Genomic DNA, 16,941 nt, shown 5'->3' on the forward strand with positions numbered 1-16,941 from the left:
TTGTGCTGCCTTGTGCCCTCACCTCCCACCCTTTTCCTCTCACTTCTTTCCCGAGAAACCACGTGCCTGATTTCTGTCAATGCAGGTTGGTTTAAATGCCATTTTCTCTGTAGTGTATGGAAATACAGTTTACTTTTGAGTATTGAACTTACGTCCAGCCACCTTGCTCAATTTTCTTATTTGTTCTACTATTTATGGATTCTTTGGAGTTTACTGCATAGCTAATCATGTCATATTCAAATAATGACAGTTAAATTTCTTCCTTAATACATTTCTCTGTCTTACTGTAATGGCCAGGACTCTATTATGGTATTGAAAAGGAACAGTGGTTACTTGTCTAATCAGTGATTTTAATGTGGTTAATAATGATATTGTATTAACATTGAAGTTTGCCTGAGATGTTTGATAAACACCCCTTTTCAGTTTAAGAGATTTACTGGAGTTCTTAGTGTGCTAAGAGTTTGTACCGGGAGTGATGAACGGTGGTGCAGGTTACCGCATGCTTTTCCTGCAGTGCGCCTTGATCATAGCGGTGTCTTCTTCAATCTGTTAATGTGATCAGTAATTTCACAGTTCCTATGACAGTGCAAAACCATCTTTCTTTTCCTGAGGTAAACCCAACTTGTTCTTTTTTTCTTTTACTTCTTAAAGAAAGATATGATTTATTTATTTATTTTTAGAGAGAGGGGAAGGGAGGGAGAAATAGAGGGAGGGAACATCAATGTGTGTTTGCCTTTCATGCGTGCCCCACTGGGGACCTGGCCTGCAACCCAGGCATGTGCCCTCACTGGGAATCGAACTAATGACCCTTTGGTTTGCAGCCTGTGCTCAGTCCACTGAGAAACACCAACCAGGGCCCAACTTGTTCTTGATACTTTCTTTCTGTCTTACTGAATTCTGATGGGACATTTTATTCAGGATAAGTCTTCATGACTGAGATTGGCCTGGAAGTTTTCTTTCTTTTACTGTTCTGATCTATTTTTGGTTATAGTGGTCTTGTAGAATAGGTTGGGGTGTTTTTCTTCATTTTTTTACTTGGTAGATGAGTTGGCACAAATTTGGAATGATTTGTTTCTTGTAGCTTTGGGAGAAATCAACAGTAAAACCATGTGGACCTGGTATTTTGAGAGTTTTAAAAAATATATTGATTAAGTTTACAAGGTGACAGATGATTACTAGAATTAGTGGGGTGATCACATCGTAAAGTATAAAAGTGTCATCACTATATTGTACACCTGAAACTAATGTAACCAATGTAAGATTGTATACCAACTATACTTAAATTAAAAAATAAATTAAATTTAAAAATATTCAGCCCTGGCTGGTATAGCTCAGTAGATTGAGTGTGAGCTGCAAACCAAAGGGTCACCAGTTCGATTCCCAGTCAGGGCACGTGCCTGGGTTGCAGGCCAGGTCCCCAGTGGGGGCCACTTGAGAAGCAACCACACATGGATGTTTCTCCCCGTCTTTCTCCCTCCCTCCTCCTCTCGCTAAAAATAAATAAATAAAATCTTTTTTAAAGTATTCATTCAATTTCTTAAATAGTTATAGTACTATTTAGGCCTCTTGTTTTTTCAGTTCTTGATTTAGTGGTGGTAAAACATTTTTCTAAAAATCTGCCAGAAACTTGCTGCTAAGTGTGCTTGGGAATTTCATTTGACCACATCACTGCATTATTAGGACTTGCAAGTTCTCAAGTAGGGTTTTATTTTAGGTTAATCTTAATTTCACTTTAAATTAACAAAAAAAACCTGATTTAACCTGCTTGCAGGGCTCTTTAGAAAGAAGATTGTAATTCAGAGTAATACAAAAGTTCCAAGTAAAAATCCACCTGATGTAAAAATTCTTAAGTAAAAATCTTCCCAAGAGGAAGTCAGAACATTGGCCTCCTGTTGTGAGGATTCAGAAAGATAAGAAAGGGGTCTGTCTCAATTTTAAACAGGACGTAGAATGTCACTGTCTCAGGGAGATTTCATGGGGATAACGCTCCCCTTTTTTGGTTTTCTTGTAACTCAGATTGGTTGGTCAGACTCAGGATCTGACGTGTTAAAGTGATGGAAACATGGATGTAAAGGGAAAGATACAAATCTGTGCGTCCCGTATGATCTGAGGGGTAGTTAATGAAACACGCACATGATTCTGCTTTCTGACTTGGTTTTGTCTGTCTCTGCTTGTGTTTCTAGGTAGAAGAAGTGAAAAGACACCAGCACTGTTTAGCATTTAGCTCCTCTGGACCCCAGAGCCAGACTTACTACATTTGTTTCGATACATTCACGGAATATTTAAGGTGGCTTCGACAAGTGTCAAAGGTAAGAAGCACTTACCCAAGCTGTCTTCTCTTTGGCTTCTCGTTGGCTAAAGGGTTGCTCTCCTTCTGCTTTGCCCAGTTTCCAAATACGGTTATATACTCAAAACTTTATTTTTCAGATACTGCCAGTAGTTAGCAGTTTTTAGGTTTTTAAAAGCTCATTTTGGCTGAAAAGTACCTTTTAAAAAATTGTGTTTCATTTGCCAGGTTTTGTGTAAACTTAAAACATTCGGTGGGCAGACTGGCATTACTGTAGTGATGTTGCGGATGAGGGACATTAAGACCGAGACTGTGAGTCTGGCCCAGGGAGGACGGCTGCAAAACCACAGAGCACCCAGAGAACGGTCACAAATTTCCCCTCGTCTGCTGTTTTTTCTTGTCAGAGTCTAATCTTATGCCATCTTCAACTTCTGCCTTTTGAATGGTTTCTTTTTTTGTCTCAATTATTTTTACCATTTTATATAATCCCTTAAAAAAAACAAGATCACCATGACCCATGAAACAATGTACTTCTGTGTGAGTGTGTGATGGAAACCAGAATAGCATGATTAATAAGATAAATAAATGCTGGTATTACAGGTACTGTGTGTGAGAATGTTTCTATATGATGTTTATGGAATCATGTGTGAAATGGAGGTTACAGTGCTTTTGTGCCTTGGTTTTGGGTGTGCTTGTGAAATGATGAAACCTCTCTAGGGCACAAAAGCATTACCATGGAATTTGCTGTCATATTTTTGAATTTACAATCCAGTTTCTTACCCAAGTCCACCATGATTCCGACTGCAGTATGATGTAATTATTTGTCATTCGAATAGGGAGTACCTTTGTACAACAGAAAATTAGAGGATAATGTCTAGTGAGTTTTTTTGGAATACCGGTTGCATGTGAATGATCCGGTCAAGACTCTGCTCCCTGAGGATGTGACGCCCTCAGGGACTGTAGTTTCTGCCCTTTTTAGAGGAGCCGCTGTGGCCGGAGTTTAGGGTGGGGCGTGGAAGATCCTGCCAGCCTAGCAGGCAAATTGAGGTTCTAAATGTGCAGGGCAGCACCCCCACTAGAGAAAGATGGGAACGGCAGCACGCCTCCTTCAGACTTGCCTGTAGAACTGATGTGATATTAGAGGCAATACGGTACATCTATCTTCTTTGTCTCCTCTGCTCTGTGACAGTTTTTCAGGCTTTGTGTTTTCATGACCTTGACAGTTTGGGGGGGAGCGCTGGTCCCATATTTCTTAGAATGCCCTATATAGAGATGTTTTGATCTTTTAGACTAAATGCAGTGGAATAGTCAGCCGCTTTACATTCTTTTTGGAACAAATCAGAAGCATAAATTCTTAAATACAGATAAGTATATAAACACAAGTATGTATACATTATCATGCTTACCAACGGTGGACTGTTTTGATTCAAATAATAAAAATAAGATTAATAGGTACTGAGTTTAGTAGTGTTGTGTATTAAACGTTCACACAAAGGATGAGTCACTGTTCAGAAGCCAGCAAGTGTTTATTAGGCACTGGGACACAGCAAAGAGCAAGTCCAATCCCCTCTCTTGGTAGGTCTTAAACTGGGTAACGTGTAGCCACAGTCAGAAATTATAGCATAATTAGACTGTTTATATTTGCACCTTCAAAACTATGGCAAAATACAGGTCTTTCTGGAAAGACAGCAGAGAAATGAATGAAGTGTAGGAGGTACAATATGAAATATGTCTTAACTAGGGTGTGTAAAATACTGATTTCGAACTTGTTGCTGGTGATTGTCAGTGTCGTAGTTGGCTGGGTTAATATCCTGTCTTCACTGGTTGGCCAGCGTGCCATCTCCTTGGTCTAACAGGATAGTGTGCCTATAGCGAGGCTCTCAGTCTGACTGTGCAGATCTCTCCGTAGGAAGGTGGGGGACGGGGGAGAATTGTGAGGCAGGAGAACTCGATGCTGATGGGGGACGGGGAGAGGAAGGTTGGTGTGGGTTCCCCATTTCACTGATTATTGTGTTGCATTGGGAAGCGCTGGGTGGGCATGGGCTGAAATGCAGCATAGCTATACACAGAAGGTAATTCACACACAGACATACTCAGGATTGCAGTTTACACTTCACACTTGCAAGTGTGGGTGAGTGCTTCCAGGAGGGGGAGTGAGTTTGTGTTAATGGCCTTAGATTACTAGTGATACTAATAGTTAAGTAGTAGTTAATTGGTGTTAACTAGAGTGAATTTGAATTAGAACCTTAACCTCCTTTCCCTTCAGAAGGCTCTGAATATTTGGGAAGCAGAACGGTGTGGGGGTAAAGAGTTTGAGTTTCAGAGTAAGGCAGGCATGGGTTCTGCCATTCACTGGTCCTGTGACAGTATCCAGATTTCTCAGTGTTAACACTTTTCATTTAATAAAGATAATAGTAACAGGGCTTGTATAAAATATGCATGTAATGGTCATTGTGTGTGTGAGTTGGGTGTGTACTCGAGTGTGACAGCCTAAACCAATACATACATAAATAAGTAACTTCATGACCATCATTACTGCCGTCATCACTGATTGGCCAATCTTTTTTTCAAGTATTATGTTTTTATGTTTATTTTAAGCCGATAAAGACACAAGCATGCTTAGATTATCTGAACAGGAGATCTGCTTCTGGTCTTAACAAGCACAACAGCCCTTTGGGGTATCCTTTGGGGTATAGTCATCAAGGATGGCAGATATCGGGAAGAGAGATTTCTTCCTGAAAAGTCGGGAATGGGGGACTAAGGGCTAAACATTCTAGTAAAAGCAGATTTTTAGATACAGTATCTTCCCTCTCTGCCATCTGAAAAACTAGATACACACAAATGTTAGTTCTTATGGTTAGTGAATTAAAGGGCAAGTGTGTTGTAAGGGGTTGATTAAAGAGGTTAGATGTGATAAAAGAAGTGTGTGAGAGAATGCCCTCCTTGGGTACACACTCCTGCGTAAAATATGGCTATACCCTTCTTTAGATTTTGTGTATTGTGGATAATCCTATGAGAGTATCTTTTTCTTTAATCCAGCATCCAGGAGTGTAGGCTGGGGCTGTTGGAGAGAGGATGAGAAGCTCACTCCGTGTGGGAGTGTGTGCTTATGGGAAATTCGGGGTGGTGGAGCCTTACTGTTACAGGGCCACTTCTTCTTCCAGCTTCCCCTTGCCATTGTCCTCTGCTCTTCCTCATATGTAGGGTTAGGAAGTCACCCATTTTAGTCACACTCAGGGTTCCTATGGAAATAGTTTCTTTTTCTTTTTACTAAGAAACAGAACATTCACAGAACAATTGTCTTTGTATCCTGATATTTAAATGAGGATTCATTCATTTTGATAAGGATCTAAGAGGAAAAACTAAAAACAGAAGGAAATATCTGAGTTTCTGATTTTTAATGGCCATTCCCGTGCAATCACAGTAGGAAGACAAAAAGAACCAAATTGCAATGTTTTTGAAATTAAAATGAATTAGATAATTAATTTAAAGGAAACAGTTATTTTCAGTTTATGCTTCTAGATCTTCGCTACAAGAAAATGTTAATCTTTGTTCTGATTGGTTTCATTTGATTTTGGGAAGTTTTACAAAAGATTATTAATTAGATATTTTCTATCAAGATGGGTTTTTATATACTTATTATTTTTTAAACATAATCTTAGGATTTAGTATTGCTTGCCAAAAATGTACCCAAGGCAGTCCCTTTAGTTTCTGGGTGAATGTTATTAGCAGATCATGTGGAAATAGCTCCTTTGGGAGGATTACCATATTTATCTTAAAGTCATCCCTAAAATATTTATGCACACCATGCTTTAAAAATTCAGTAAACACCCTATTATATGCAGTGTCAAAAAGGATTCAACATAGATTTCAGTATCCAGCATGTTTTCACAGTGGTTGGAGGTGCAGTCATGTATGAGGCTGAGGGCGGCAGCTGTATGTATGTCTACAGCCCAGTGTTATAAACTGACACTTCCTAAGGCCGCTTAGCTTGTATCTCTCCTTGAGGGTGGATGGCTGACTTTCTGAGTGTTCTTGTGACTATGGTTATCATAGTGGTTATCTCTCCCTCCTGTGGTCTTTCTTTCCGTTTTAACCGTAGTATTTTACTTAACCTTCATTGTTTTTTTCCCCATTACCATTTAGACCCCTTATACTCCTCTCCCCCCATCAATTACCACACTGTTGTTTAGACCATCTCTTTTTTTGGAAAAATACATCACTGCAGTGAACTTTTGGTTAAGATGTTATATTGGGTTCACCCTTAAAATGCATAATGTGGGCAAATCAGAGTGACATTTTAAAAAATTATATGAACATTTCTTTTTTTTCCTTTTTAAAATATATTGTATTGATTATGCTATTGCGGTTGTCCCAATATTTTTTCCTTTGCCCCCCTTTGCTACACCCCCATTCCCTCTAGCAGTCCCCTCCGTAGTTCATGTCCATGGGCCACATGTGTAAGTTCTTTGGCTTCTCCATTTCCTATGCTATTCTTAACATCCCCCTACCAATTATGCCTCTTAATTCCTATACCATTTCCCCTATTCTTTCTCTTCCTGCTCCCAGCTGATAACTCTCCAAATGATCTCCATACCCATGATTCTGTTCCTGTTCTGGTTGTTTGTTTGATTTAGTTTTTTTTTTTAATTCAGTTGTCGATAGTTGTAAATTTGTTGCCTTTTTAATGTTCATGTTTTTGGTCTTCTTTTTCTTAAATAAGTCCCTTTAACATTTCATGTAAAAGTGGCTTGGTGATGATGAACTCCCTTAGCTTTACCTTGTCTGGGAAGCACTTTATCTGCCCTTCCATTCGAAATGACAGCTTTGCTGGATATAGTAATCTAGGCTGTAGGTCTTTGCCTTTCATGACTTTGAATACTTCTTGTCGGTTCCTTCTTGCCTGTAAGGTTTCTTTTGAGAAATCAGCTAACGTGGGAACTTTTTGGTAGGTAACTCTCTGCTTTTCTCTTGCTGCTTTTAATATTCTTTCATTATGTTTAACTTTTGGCATTTTAATTATGATGTATCTTGGTGTTGTCCTCTTTGGGTCCAACTTGTTTGGGATTCTCGGTGCTTCCTGGACTTGTATGTCTATTTCCTTCACCAAATTAGGGAAGTTTTCTTTCATTATTTTTCAAATAAGTTTTCAATTTATTGTTCTTCCTCTTCCCTTTCTGGCACCCCTATAATTTGGAGGTTGACACATCTGGAGTTGCCCCAGAGGTTTCTAAGCCTCTTCTCATTTTTTGAATTCTTGTTTCTTCTTTCTGTTCTGGTTGAATGTTGATTTCTTCCTTATGTTCCAAATCATTGATTTGAATCCTGGCTTTCTTCCTTCCCTTCACTGTTGGTTCCCTGTGGATTTTTCTTTATTGCACTTAGTGTAACCATCATTTCTTTCTTCATGTTGTTGCTGTACTCGGTGAGTTCTCTGAGCTTCCTGATCACCAGGGATTTGAACTCTGCATCTGTTAGGTTTACTATTTTTGTTTCATTTAGTTCTTTTCCTGGGGTTTTGTTCTTTTGTTTCATCTGGGCCATGTTTCTTTGTCTCCTCACTTTGGCAGCCTCCCTGTGTTTGTTCCTGTGTATTAGGTAGAGCTGCTTTGACTCCCTGCCTTAGAGTGGCCTGTGTAACAGCAAAGGCACCTGTAAATTGTGTGAGGTGGAGCCTTGGTTAATTGCCAGGGTGGGGAAACCCACTTCACCACTCTGTGGCTCTTTATGTGGTGGGGGAGGACGCAGGGATGGGGCGGTGCCTATGCCTGACTTCTGGAGACTTGCCCAGCACTCAGCCTGTCTCCACTGCATCCACTTCCTGTACGCATCTGGCACCCTTGCAAATGCTGGCCTCGTGGTGAAACCCAGACTGGGTTTGTATATGTTCGAAGTCAGTATGGGCCCTTTAAGTGGAGAGAACCCAGCAGTTTCTTCTGTGCCCCAACCCCCACTGGTTTTTGCCCCAGTGGTAAGGGGGATTTCTCTTCCCAGTGCTGGAACCCTGGGCTGTGTGGTCCGGCATGGGGCTCCCGATTTTCACCTACCATATGTGAATGTGGGAACAATCCAGTCTGCTGCCGGCACTGCCTCTCAGTGCCTTACCACCTCTCAACCCATGTCCTGGGCTCCGCCCCTCCTACCCGCCTGGATAAATGTGGCTTCTTTAAATTCTTAGTTGTTGGACTTCCACACAGCTCAATTTTGTGGTGGTTCTGGGTGTTAATTAGTTCTGAGATCTGGCTATAATTGCTTCTATGGTTGCACAGGGAGGCAAAGCTTGTCTCCTATACCTCCATCTTGATTGGAAGTCTCAGGGCCACATTTCAGGCTGAATTAAAGATCACATGAAATGATGAGTAAATAGCACCTTTTAAATAAGATACGTGGTGAGTCACAATTGAACTTTTGGTTTTGTGTGCTTAAAAAAGTATTTTATTCAGATATTACTTAAATAATGCTTCACTAACCACTTTAGTCACAGCCTTCTAGTATAATAGGACTGAGGTCTTTAACATGCAGATGTGTGTCATTAGACTTAGTTGCAAGGAGCCCTTTAAGATCAGTCACCTTCTGTACATGCTTTGCCCCTAATTTGAAGTGCAGGTCGGGGGAGTGTGCTGCTTTTTGTCAGCACGTTTTGTCTCCTGTCTCTTAGGGACTGCGCTGTGGTTGTTTGTTTGCATCGGGATTACACTAGTAAAGACGCTTTACTCTCAATGCTGTTCCGCCATGGAGTATTGAGAGTATCTGCTTTTTGGGAAAACCCTCACTTCGAAGCCGTTTCATACCCATTCTTTAGATTTAAAAAATCCAAGCCATTTGATCAAGGACAGACTAGTGAGTCTGTGGTAGAATCTGAAGTAGGACTGAAGCTCTGAGTGACGTGGGTCTTAGCTTACAAAGTGGCACCCCACTGCAAGAAGGTTGCTGTTGTACTGATTCTACAGTGAAAAGTTTGGAAATCCAGTGTATGAGTTATTTGGGTACAGGATGACTTCTGGGAAGTAAAGGCAAGCTGAGCCTTGAAGGCTGAATCAGAGTCCAACAGAAAGACAGAAGGGGAAAGGACATTTCAAGGAGATGTCAAGTGCACACAAAGACATAACTCTGTCAGAAGTAGCATGTCATATCACAGATGTCTGAGAAGGGTGAGAAACAGGAAAAAGTAGAATCTACTTCTCTAAAGTGCTGGCTAGTCTAGACTGTTTCCTGCTAGTTCCATTTATTTTCTTGTGGAAATGTGACTATAAATCACCAAATACTGTAACTAACTTTCCAATATAGTAAGGGGTTTATTACATAAAAATTCACATTATGAAATCATAACTTTATTATAGATGCAAAGAACAGGTTATGATATTCAGATTCTGCTTTGAAGTTAAGCTAAAGTTAAAGAATTTTTTTAAAGATTTTATTTATTTTTAGAGAGGGTAGGGAGGGAGAGAGAACATCAAAGTGTAGTTGCCTCTTAAGCGCCTCCAACTGGGGACCTGACCAGGAGCCCAAGTCATGTACCCTGACCGAGAATCGAACCCATGACCCCCTAGCTTGCAGGCTGGCACTGAATCCACTGAGCCACACCAGCCAGAGCTAAAGTTGAAATATTTTGGATTGCACTAAATTTTGTTTTCGTAATGCATAAAACCGTGATTAATTTTGATAGCGAAAATATTAAAATGATCTTTTTGCAGTTAGAATTATTCATCATTTTATTTCCACATCACCAGTTCCTGCTGTTCTTTTTTCTTTCTTTCTGTGGTAACTACAGGTTCTGAAACCCTAGTTAACACAGTCCTAAAGAAGGGGCTTTCCCTCCAGTTCGAAGTCATTTCAGTTTAAAACCATTTAATTTTATTTTCTTTTTTATCCAATATTGTACAAATAAAAAAGATACTTAGTTTGCTCACCCTATCATAACAAAAGAAGCATGCTTTTGTGAAACAGTGCCAACTGAAATATTTACCCTTTTTCGCTCGTCCCGTATATCTCCATCTTCTCTCCTCCTGTCTCCTCACCCCCCTTCCATCTCTGTTAGAATTACGCAGCTGTTGCTCCCCCCCCCCCCCCAAGCAGGGTGAGACAAGGAGAGGAAGGGAGGCANGCTCCCCCCCCGTCCCAAGCAGGGTGAGACAAGGAGAGGAAGGGAGGCACCGAGAGAATCCTCACTCCGCTCATTCTTTGCGCTGGGTACTCTTCTGGGCTCCACTTCCAGGGTCAGGACCTCAGCCAATGAAAGAAATGTGTTCTCCATGTGGGTTTTATTTGTAGATTATTATCTTTAATAAAATCTATCTTAGGTTTCAAGTGAGGAACTTAAAGCTATGTTTTAAAGTGACAACATCTTATTTTAAGATTGGGAAGGACCCTTGTAAAGTAGTGGACAAAAAGGTAATATAAGTGGAATAACTTGTGGAATAATTGCCTTAATAATTATTTGGTTAATTCTTTGGACGTATTCTTTAGTTTATCCTTGAATCCTCCTCATCATATAAGTTTAGAGACTTAGAATTTAAGATTTGGAAAGGACCTTGCGGACTCCCAGGCTTCCTTCCCTCCTAAAAGCACGTCTGTACGCGGCCGGCAGCTCAGTTGGTCAGTGCTGTTGTGGATTTGATCCCACCCAGGTCAGGGCACATGACAAGTGAATGAGTGGATATATGAATGAGTAGAGCCACAGATCGATGTTTCTCTCTCTGTCTCTCCACCTGACTCTCTCACTCTAAAAAAAAATCAAATTGTCGATATATTTACTTGTCTTGGATGATTCCTACATTTGTAATCCAGAGTATTGCATTTTCTACTTCTGCTCTGGAGTTAAATTCTTCATTCTTCTACCTAGTTGTCTTATTTATAGTTTTATAAAGTATGGAATGATGGAATATCTGAAAAAAATCTATGAAGTCTGTTTAATTTGTTGATCTTATATGTTAAATTTGGAACTTGAGCATTGAGGTTTTTGTATCTTACCTACCAAACAAGTGGCTTATTTCCAGTGGCAGAGTTCTTTAAGTCTGTATTTATATTATTTATTATACTATATAGAAAGTTAGCATATAAGTTTTTGTGGTTGGCAATGCTCCCCCTCGTCTTGTGCCAAGGAGATGCCGCCGTTGGGGAACGCTGCGTGAGGGACCTCAGAGACAGGCTCAGGTAGCCGCCTTCTGAAGAGGTTGTTTACACACATTTTGCCAATAAGGAAATGAGGCAGGAACTCTGAGTTCAGATTTGGTCTCCACCCAAGGCAAGCTCTATTTTTCTGTTGTTACTGGGAAACACAATGGGGTTGTGTGTGTGGAGGGAGATAACTGTCAGCGTGGCACAGTTAATGGCTGCACTGGGCCATCGCTGCCATCTCCTCTGGCCTTTAGCAGCTCACTGGACGAGTGCTGCGGCGCTGCCTGCGCTGCGTGGCGCCGTGCACGTCTCCACACAGGGGCCAGGAATGCCCACCCGTCTTGTCGAGTGAGGGGACTGTGGGTGCCGCTAATGTTACTGAGACGGTTGGGGTTTGTTTTCTGCTCTGGGCTCTCCTAGCACCATTGCACATGGGCTCTGAAGTTACAGTTGTTTAGGTGTCTGTGTCCTCAAGAGCCCAAGCTTTTGAAGACGAGGAGTGTGTCTCTCCAGTACCAGTACAGTGCCTGGTTCTTAAAGGCACATGGTAAATGTATGTTGAAAGAGTCACTCATCCTGGTCCCTTCCTCGGCCCTGGCCAACAGAGCTCCTATTCGATGTCTCCGTATGGTTTTGTCTGTTATTGTTCTGTTTGTTTTCTTCTTTTCCAGCCTATAGCTCTTTCCGGATGCGCTTATTCTTGGGTCCCTTAACTATGTTTCAGCTGGTCTTTACAGTCTTAATAAACCTAATCTTAAAATCATAGCCCCTTCTTCCCCAAACACTTTTGCCCCCAGAGACTCCTCCTGCCTCTCATTTTTGTCTACTGATGATAGCCTGTTCAGGTCTTCCTGCTGTTTGTCTCCGTGAATTTGCCATTTCATCATCTCTACTGGTTTAGGATGGTATATAAATTTGTATGTTTTATTTATTGTCGTTTTTCATACCATTTAAGGCAAAGAAGTGGTAAGATACTAGAATTTTAAGTAGGATTTAATAAGTCCAAAATTGGTGGCTTGATACATTCCTATTAGGACATTATTAATGTATATAATTTTATAGGAATGTTTTCTGCCTCTCTTGTTAAGCAGATTTTATAAGATGGTAGTTAATAAAGGATCAAGAAATGAGATGTCATTGTGAAAATGTCTGGGGTCGAGTTAAGGCATTTTTTATCTTTGTAGAATTTTTGTAAAGAATTGACTGCATGTTGTGGAGCAGTGAGAGAATTTAAATTGTATTAAAATTGGGAATTTTTGTTCAATTTAAGTATTATACTAAAGTTCTATTTTCCTACCCCTTACCGTCCCAAAGGATTTGGATTGAGCATGGGCGGGGCTTGGGGGAGAAACAGTGAAAATGAAAACTCGGTCAGCTGAGGTCAGGAATTTTTTACAGAAGTCTAGTCAACTCCCCAGAGACTACCCCTGTAGCCAGGGCATAATTTCCCAAGCCACAGAAGGCCACGCCAGAACAATTAATGACTCATAGCACCAGCTTACGACAATCCTTTACTTTATACAAGCAGAATTATTTGTGCTATTTCAGCTCCTTTAACCAAGATTTTCAGAGTGATTTTGCTTAATTTGAACATGCCATACACACAATAAGGACAAATACTAATTTACTAAAGTGTAGTGGGGACAAACAATGAATGTTACCCTGAGCTTCCTGTTGCCTGTGAAAGAGAACTGTCCACTCCGTGAGCATGAGGGATGCTGGGAGTGACGCAGAGCTCAGTCCTGTTGCGAGGGGAGCTGTTAGTGTGGGGAGCATGGCGGGGCGGGTTAGAGACAGGACAGATAGATTGCTGTGGAAATACAACTCAGCCAGAGTCAGAGCACAGACGTTTTTAACACAAACATCCTAGAATTTGGCACTGAGTAATGTGCTGAGCTGAGGGGCGTGTTAGAAATGTGTGGAAGCCCTGTAGGTAACCTGAAGAGTTCACTTTTTGTCTTATTTTTATTTGTGCCCTGCAGTGTTCCTTGGGGGAACTTTTTTCGTCCTCATTTACGAGCCATTTGGAAAAGAAGACAGACAACCTGAGCAGGTGGTTGGGATTCGTGTTCATTTCAGTATATCTGAACATATACATATATCTGAAATATACATTTCAGTATATTTTCCTCCCAGCATATGTATGTTCCTGGGAGGAAAAAAAACCCATTTAATTTACTGACTGTAAGGTAAATTATCAGCCTTAAAAAATGTGCGGTCGTTAATTCAGACTGCCCCTGATTTCCCCAAGCCAGTCGTCCTGAACGCTGTCCCTCTGTGTGTCATTGACTGGTAGTCTGGGCTGTGGGTAGCCCAGACTGTGGGCTGCTGGGTAGCATAGGGTTCTGCCTTGGTCCCTGTGAGCTTGCACAGTGGCAGGAGCGGCGGCCTGTGCTGTGGTCTGTTTGTCTTACAGATTTCTGTCGCTTGCAGCTCTGGTCGTTGGTTTAAGGATCCTTGGTCTGCAGAGCCTCCTCTGAGCTTTAAGTGAGCACATTTCGTGCACAGTGGCTTGCGCAGTTGGTCAGGGCACTCCCTGTTCCACTTTAGAGGTGGAGAAACTGAAGGACAGGCGGGCACAGGGGCTTTTCCGGGCCACCTTGTAGGGAGTGGTGGAGCTGTAGGGCGTGCGCATGGTTAGACCTGTGCCCCTTCTCCTCTGTGTCCAGCTGCCTGGGCCTCAACTTTGTCTTCCATTTTCTTGATGTTTGGGGTTGTAATAAAAATATAGTAGCTATTGCCAAAAGGACTTTCTGTAGTAACGTGAGGTCCTTTAGAAGTTCCTTTCTGTAATAGATTTGAGGTGATTTCCACCTATGCCTGTTTCTTTAATTTTCTTGCCAAATTTCTGCAGCCTCCTTTTAAACTTTCCTATAACCTTTTAAAGTTTAATGAGGTGCTCACCAGGTAGCATCGTCACTGCCCAGGTGGGCAAGCCCTGTGAGGTGGGAGTGGGCCCAGCCTGTGATGTCGAGGAGGGGTGCCCCCCGTGGGACGTCCCCCATCCCCTGAAGTCCGTATGTGGTCAGCAGGTGGTCTCCTTTGCTTCTCTCCAGGAGGGCCCCTGTCTTCCTCAGTCCCCTGTCTTTGTTCCCAAGGCTTAAGCTGGACCCAAGGGTGCCATCTAATTGTCTCTGCTCTGGTCTGGAGGGTTATGTTGTTATTTTGTCGTGGGATTAGAAGAGCCCCCCTTCGAGTCAGATGCGCGCTGGGTGCAGACCCCGACGTGGCGGCCTGTCACCGACAGCACAGGTGCTCGTTCAGACGAGAGTTCTGCTGCCATGTCCGTATGACCCTGGGCGCCCCGCGTGACTCCGTTCAACCTCATCTCTGGAGTGAGAAGTCCCTTCCACACTGAGTTGTTGCGAGGGGTAAGTACTATGTCTAGGGCACGTGGAAGTGTGCCTGTCACGACTGAAGCATCCCCTAGATGTTAGCTCTATTGCTGTTATTGCTACCGCTTGAAAAATAAGCTAGGATAATAAAAGGCTGCTTGCTGGGAGGCATGTGTGACTAGCATTCTGATATATTTTTATGGCTTATTTAGGTCTTTCTTACATTGAGAAGGATCTTAGATTTAATAGTTGCTGTGCAGGTAACCAGCAGGTAGGTTTTTCACTAGGAATCAAGCCAGTCCTCTCCGTGGTGGAGCCTGCGTGCCCTGGCGGTCGGGGTGGAAGCACTTCAGTGGTCCCTTCGTTGCAGGGACCCGGCTGGGCAGAGGTGCAGCCAGTGGCAGTTTCACGGTCAGCCGGCCAGCTCACTGCCCACTGCCGTCCCCATTTCACTTCTGCTCTCGCTGTGGATGGTCCCCCGGCTGCCCCGACTCCCACACACGGCTCTTGCTTGTTGTCACTTTGTCAGTGTGGTTTCCTCCCCACAGCGGGAGGAGCGTGCGGTCCAGAATGAGGAACGGAATCAAATGCAACTTGACATTTAATCATTACTCTTAGTTTTCCATAGAGAGTGTTTAGTGTGATGCGTCGGTTGAAGTAGAATCCACCCTCTTCAAAGTCATCTCCACGTGAAAGGACAGCCTGGGTGGGTGGGAGGCACACTGGTGAGAGGGAGGGTGTGAGGGGTGCTGTGGCCATCCTTCTAGAAGATTCCTCCCTAGGGTCCTACTGAGTGCTGAGCAAAATAGGCGGAAATCCTGCCCTTCGCAGCCCCCAGTGTGGAGACAGGGGCTCCTTCCAGAGCCTTCCTGAACTTCTTTCTCATTCGCTCACGTAAAAAGCAGTCTTTACAGTGACTGGCAAGGCTCTGCAGGGTCCGCAGCCACTCTCAGCCTGACCCTTCTGACCTCCTTACAGGGCACTCCCCTTACCTTAACCTCTCCCTGCTGTTTCTCGAATCATTTCCCTTTTCTCAGTGATACTTTTCTTGCAGTGACATTTTTTTCTAATTGCACACACACACCACAAAGGATACTGTGATTTCCTTGTCTCAGCCCCCCGAGTTGCCAGTGTGTTGACACAGTTCCGTCACAGGTTCTATTTTTCCTTCGTGGAAATAAACACCGAAGATAAACTCCAGACCTTCACTCGGTTCCTGTTTCCATTTCCCTCCCCGCCTACCTAGAGGCCATCATCCTTGACTTGGCACATGACCGACAGACTGTTTATAGCTTCATTGGCCATATAACTGTTCCTACAGAATATGCGAGTTGTGTTCAAATGTTTTTCATAAGTGGCATTATACTGTATATAACATCCTGCAGCTTGCCTTTTTTTACTAATCCATGTTGGTGTGTATGAAATCTAGTCGATCCGTCTTAACTGCAGCCCTCTCTGTCTCCTGGCTTCAGAACGTACACATCCCAGAGGAGGCTCTGATCGGCCGTCTTGGGTCCCATGCCAGTTCCCCTGGAGCAGCCCGTGGGTTTGGCAGACGGGGCCCTCCGCCTGCTCCGGCCTGGGCAGTGTGCTCCAGCCGCGGTTGTCACCAGCTTCACACGTGTCTGAAGGGTTATTACAGGAAGTGAGAAGGGGGAAGGGGTTTGGGGCAGATAAAAACACCCATTTCCATTCAGGTTTCCAACTTGAACTTGGACATCGAGCCCTCCGGGAACCCTTTCCTGAGTTCTCGGCTCACGCTCCTTGTGCGCGCCGCCAGGCACTGTGCTGTAATTGCCCTCTCTTCTCTCATGAGGTGTGCGTATCGGGGCAGAGACTGTGTCTGTCTCGAACTGCCACACGTCAGGAAACAAAGGTCCGGTGCGGCTTTGCATGCTTAGCACACATTTCTAAATGAAGGGTTTTCCCCAGTGCAACTGTCAGCCTCAGCCCTAAGCACAGGTCCCTGCCAGGGAGCTCCGTGGGGCTGTGGCGCATTTGCACTTGCCTTTTGGGCCCGTTTAAATTCTGGCTCTTTTCACATCTTTTGGTTTATTTGGATGATTTGTCTTTGTTGGGGATTTTCTTGTCTTTCTTTAATAGTCAAAATTCAAGGAAAGATGAAATTGTTACAATACAAACTCCGACTTCCATTGTAAAATCTTTGGAGTTGGTCCCTGCCAGGCACTTTTCACCCCATTA

At 42.9% G+C, this 16,941-nt stretch overlaps 1 protein-coding gene across 1 annotated transcript in view; it reads left to right on the forward strand.

Moving 5' to 3' along the window:
* Window positions 1-16,941, forward strand: part of PHLPP1 (PH domain and leucine rich repeat protein phosphatase 1) — a 172,676-nt gene that overhangs the window by 88,386 nt on the left and 67,349 nt on the right. The window contains exon 3 of the mRNA XM_037035406.1: window positions 2,184-2,309. Coding sequence (XP_036891301.1) covers window positions 2,184-2,309 — 126 coding nt within the window. The remainder of the gene's footprint in view (window positions 1-2,183; window positions 2,310-16,941) is intronic.

Source organism: Sturnira hondurensis, unplaced genomic scaffold (genome assembly GCF_014824575.4).
Source record: "Sturnira hondurensis isolate 20B ecotype Veracruz unplaced genomic scaffold, ASM1482457v3 Scaffold0001872, whole genome shotgun sequence".
NCBI lineage: Eukaryota > Metazoa > Chordata > Mammalia > Chiroptera > Phyllostomidae > Sturnira > Sturnira hondurensis.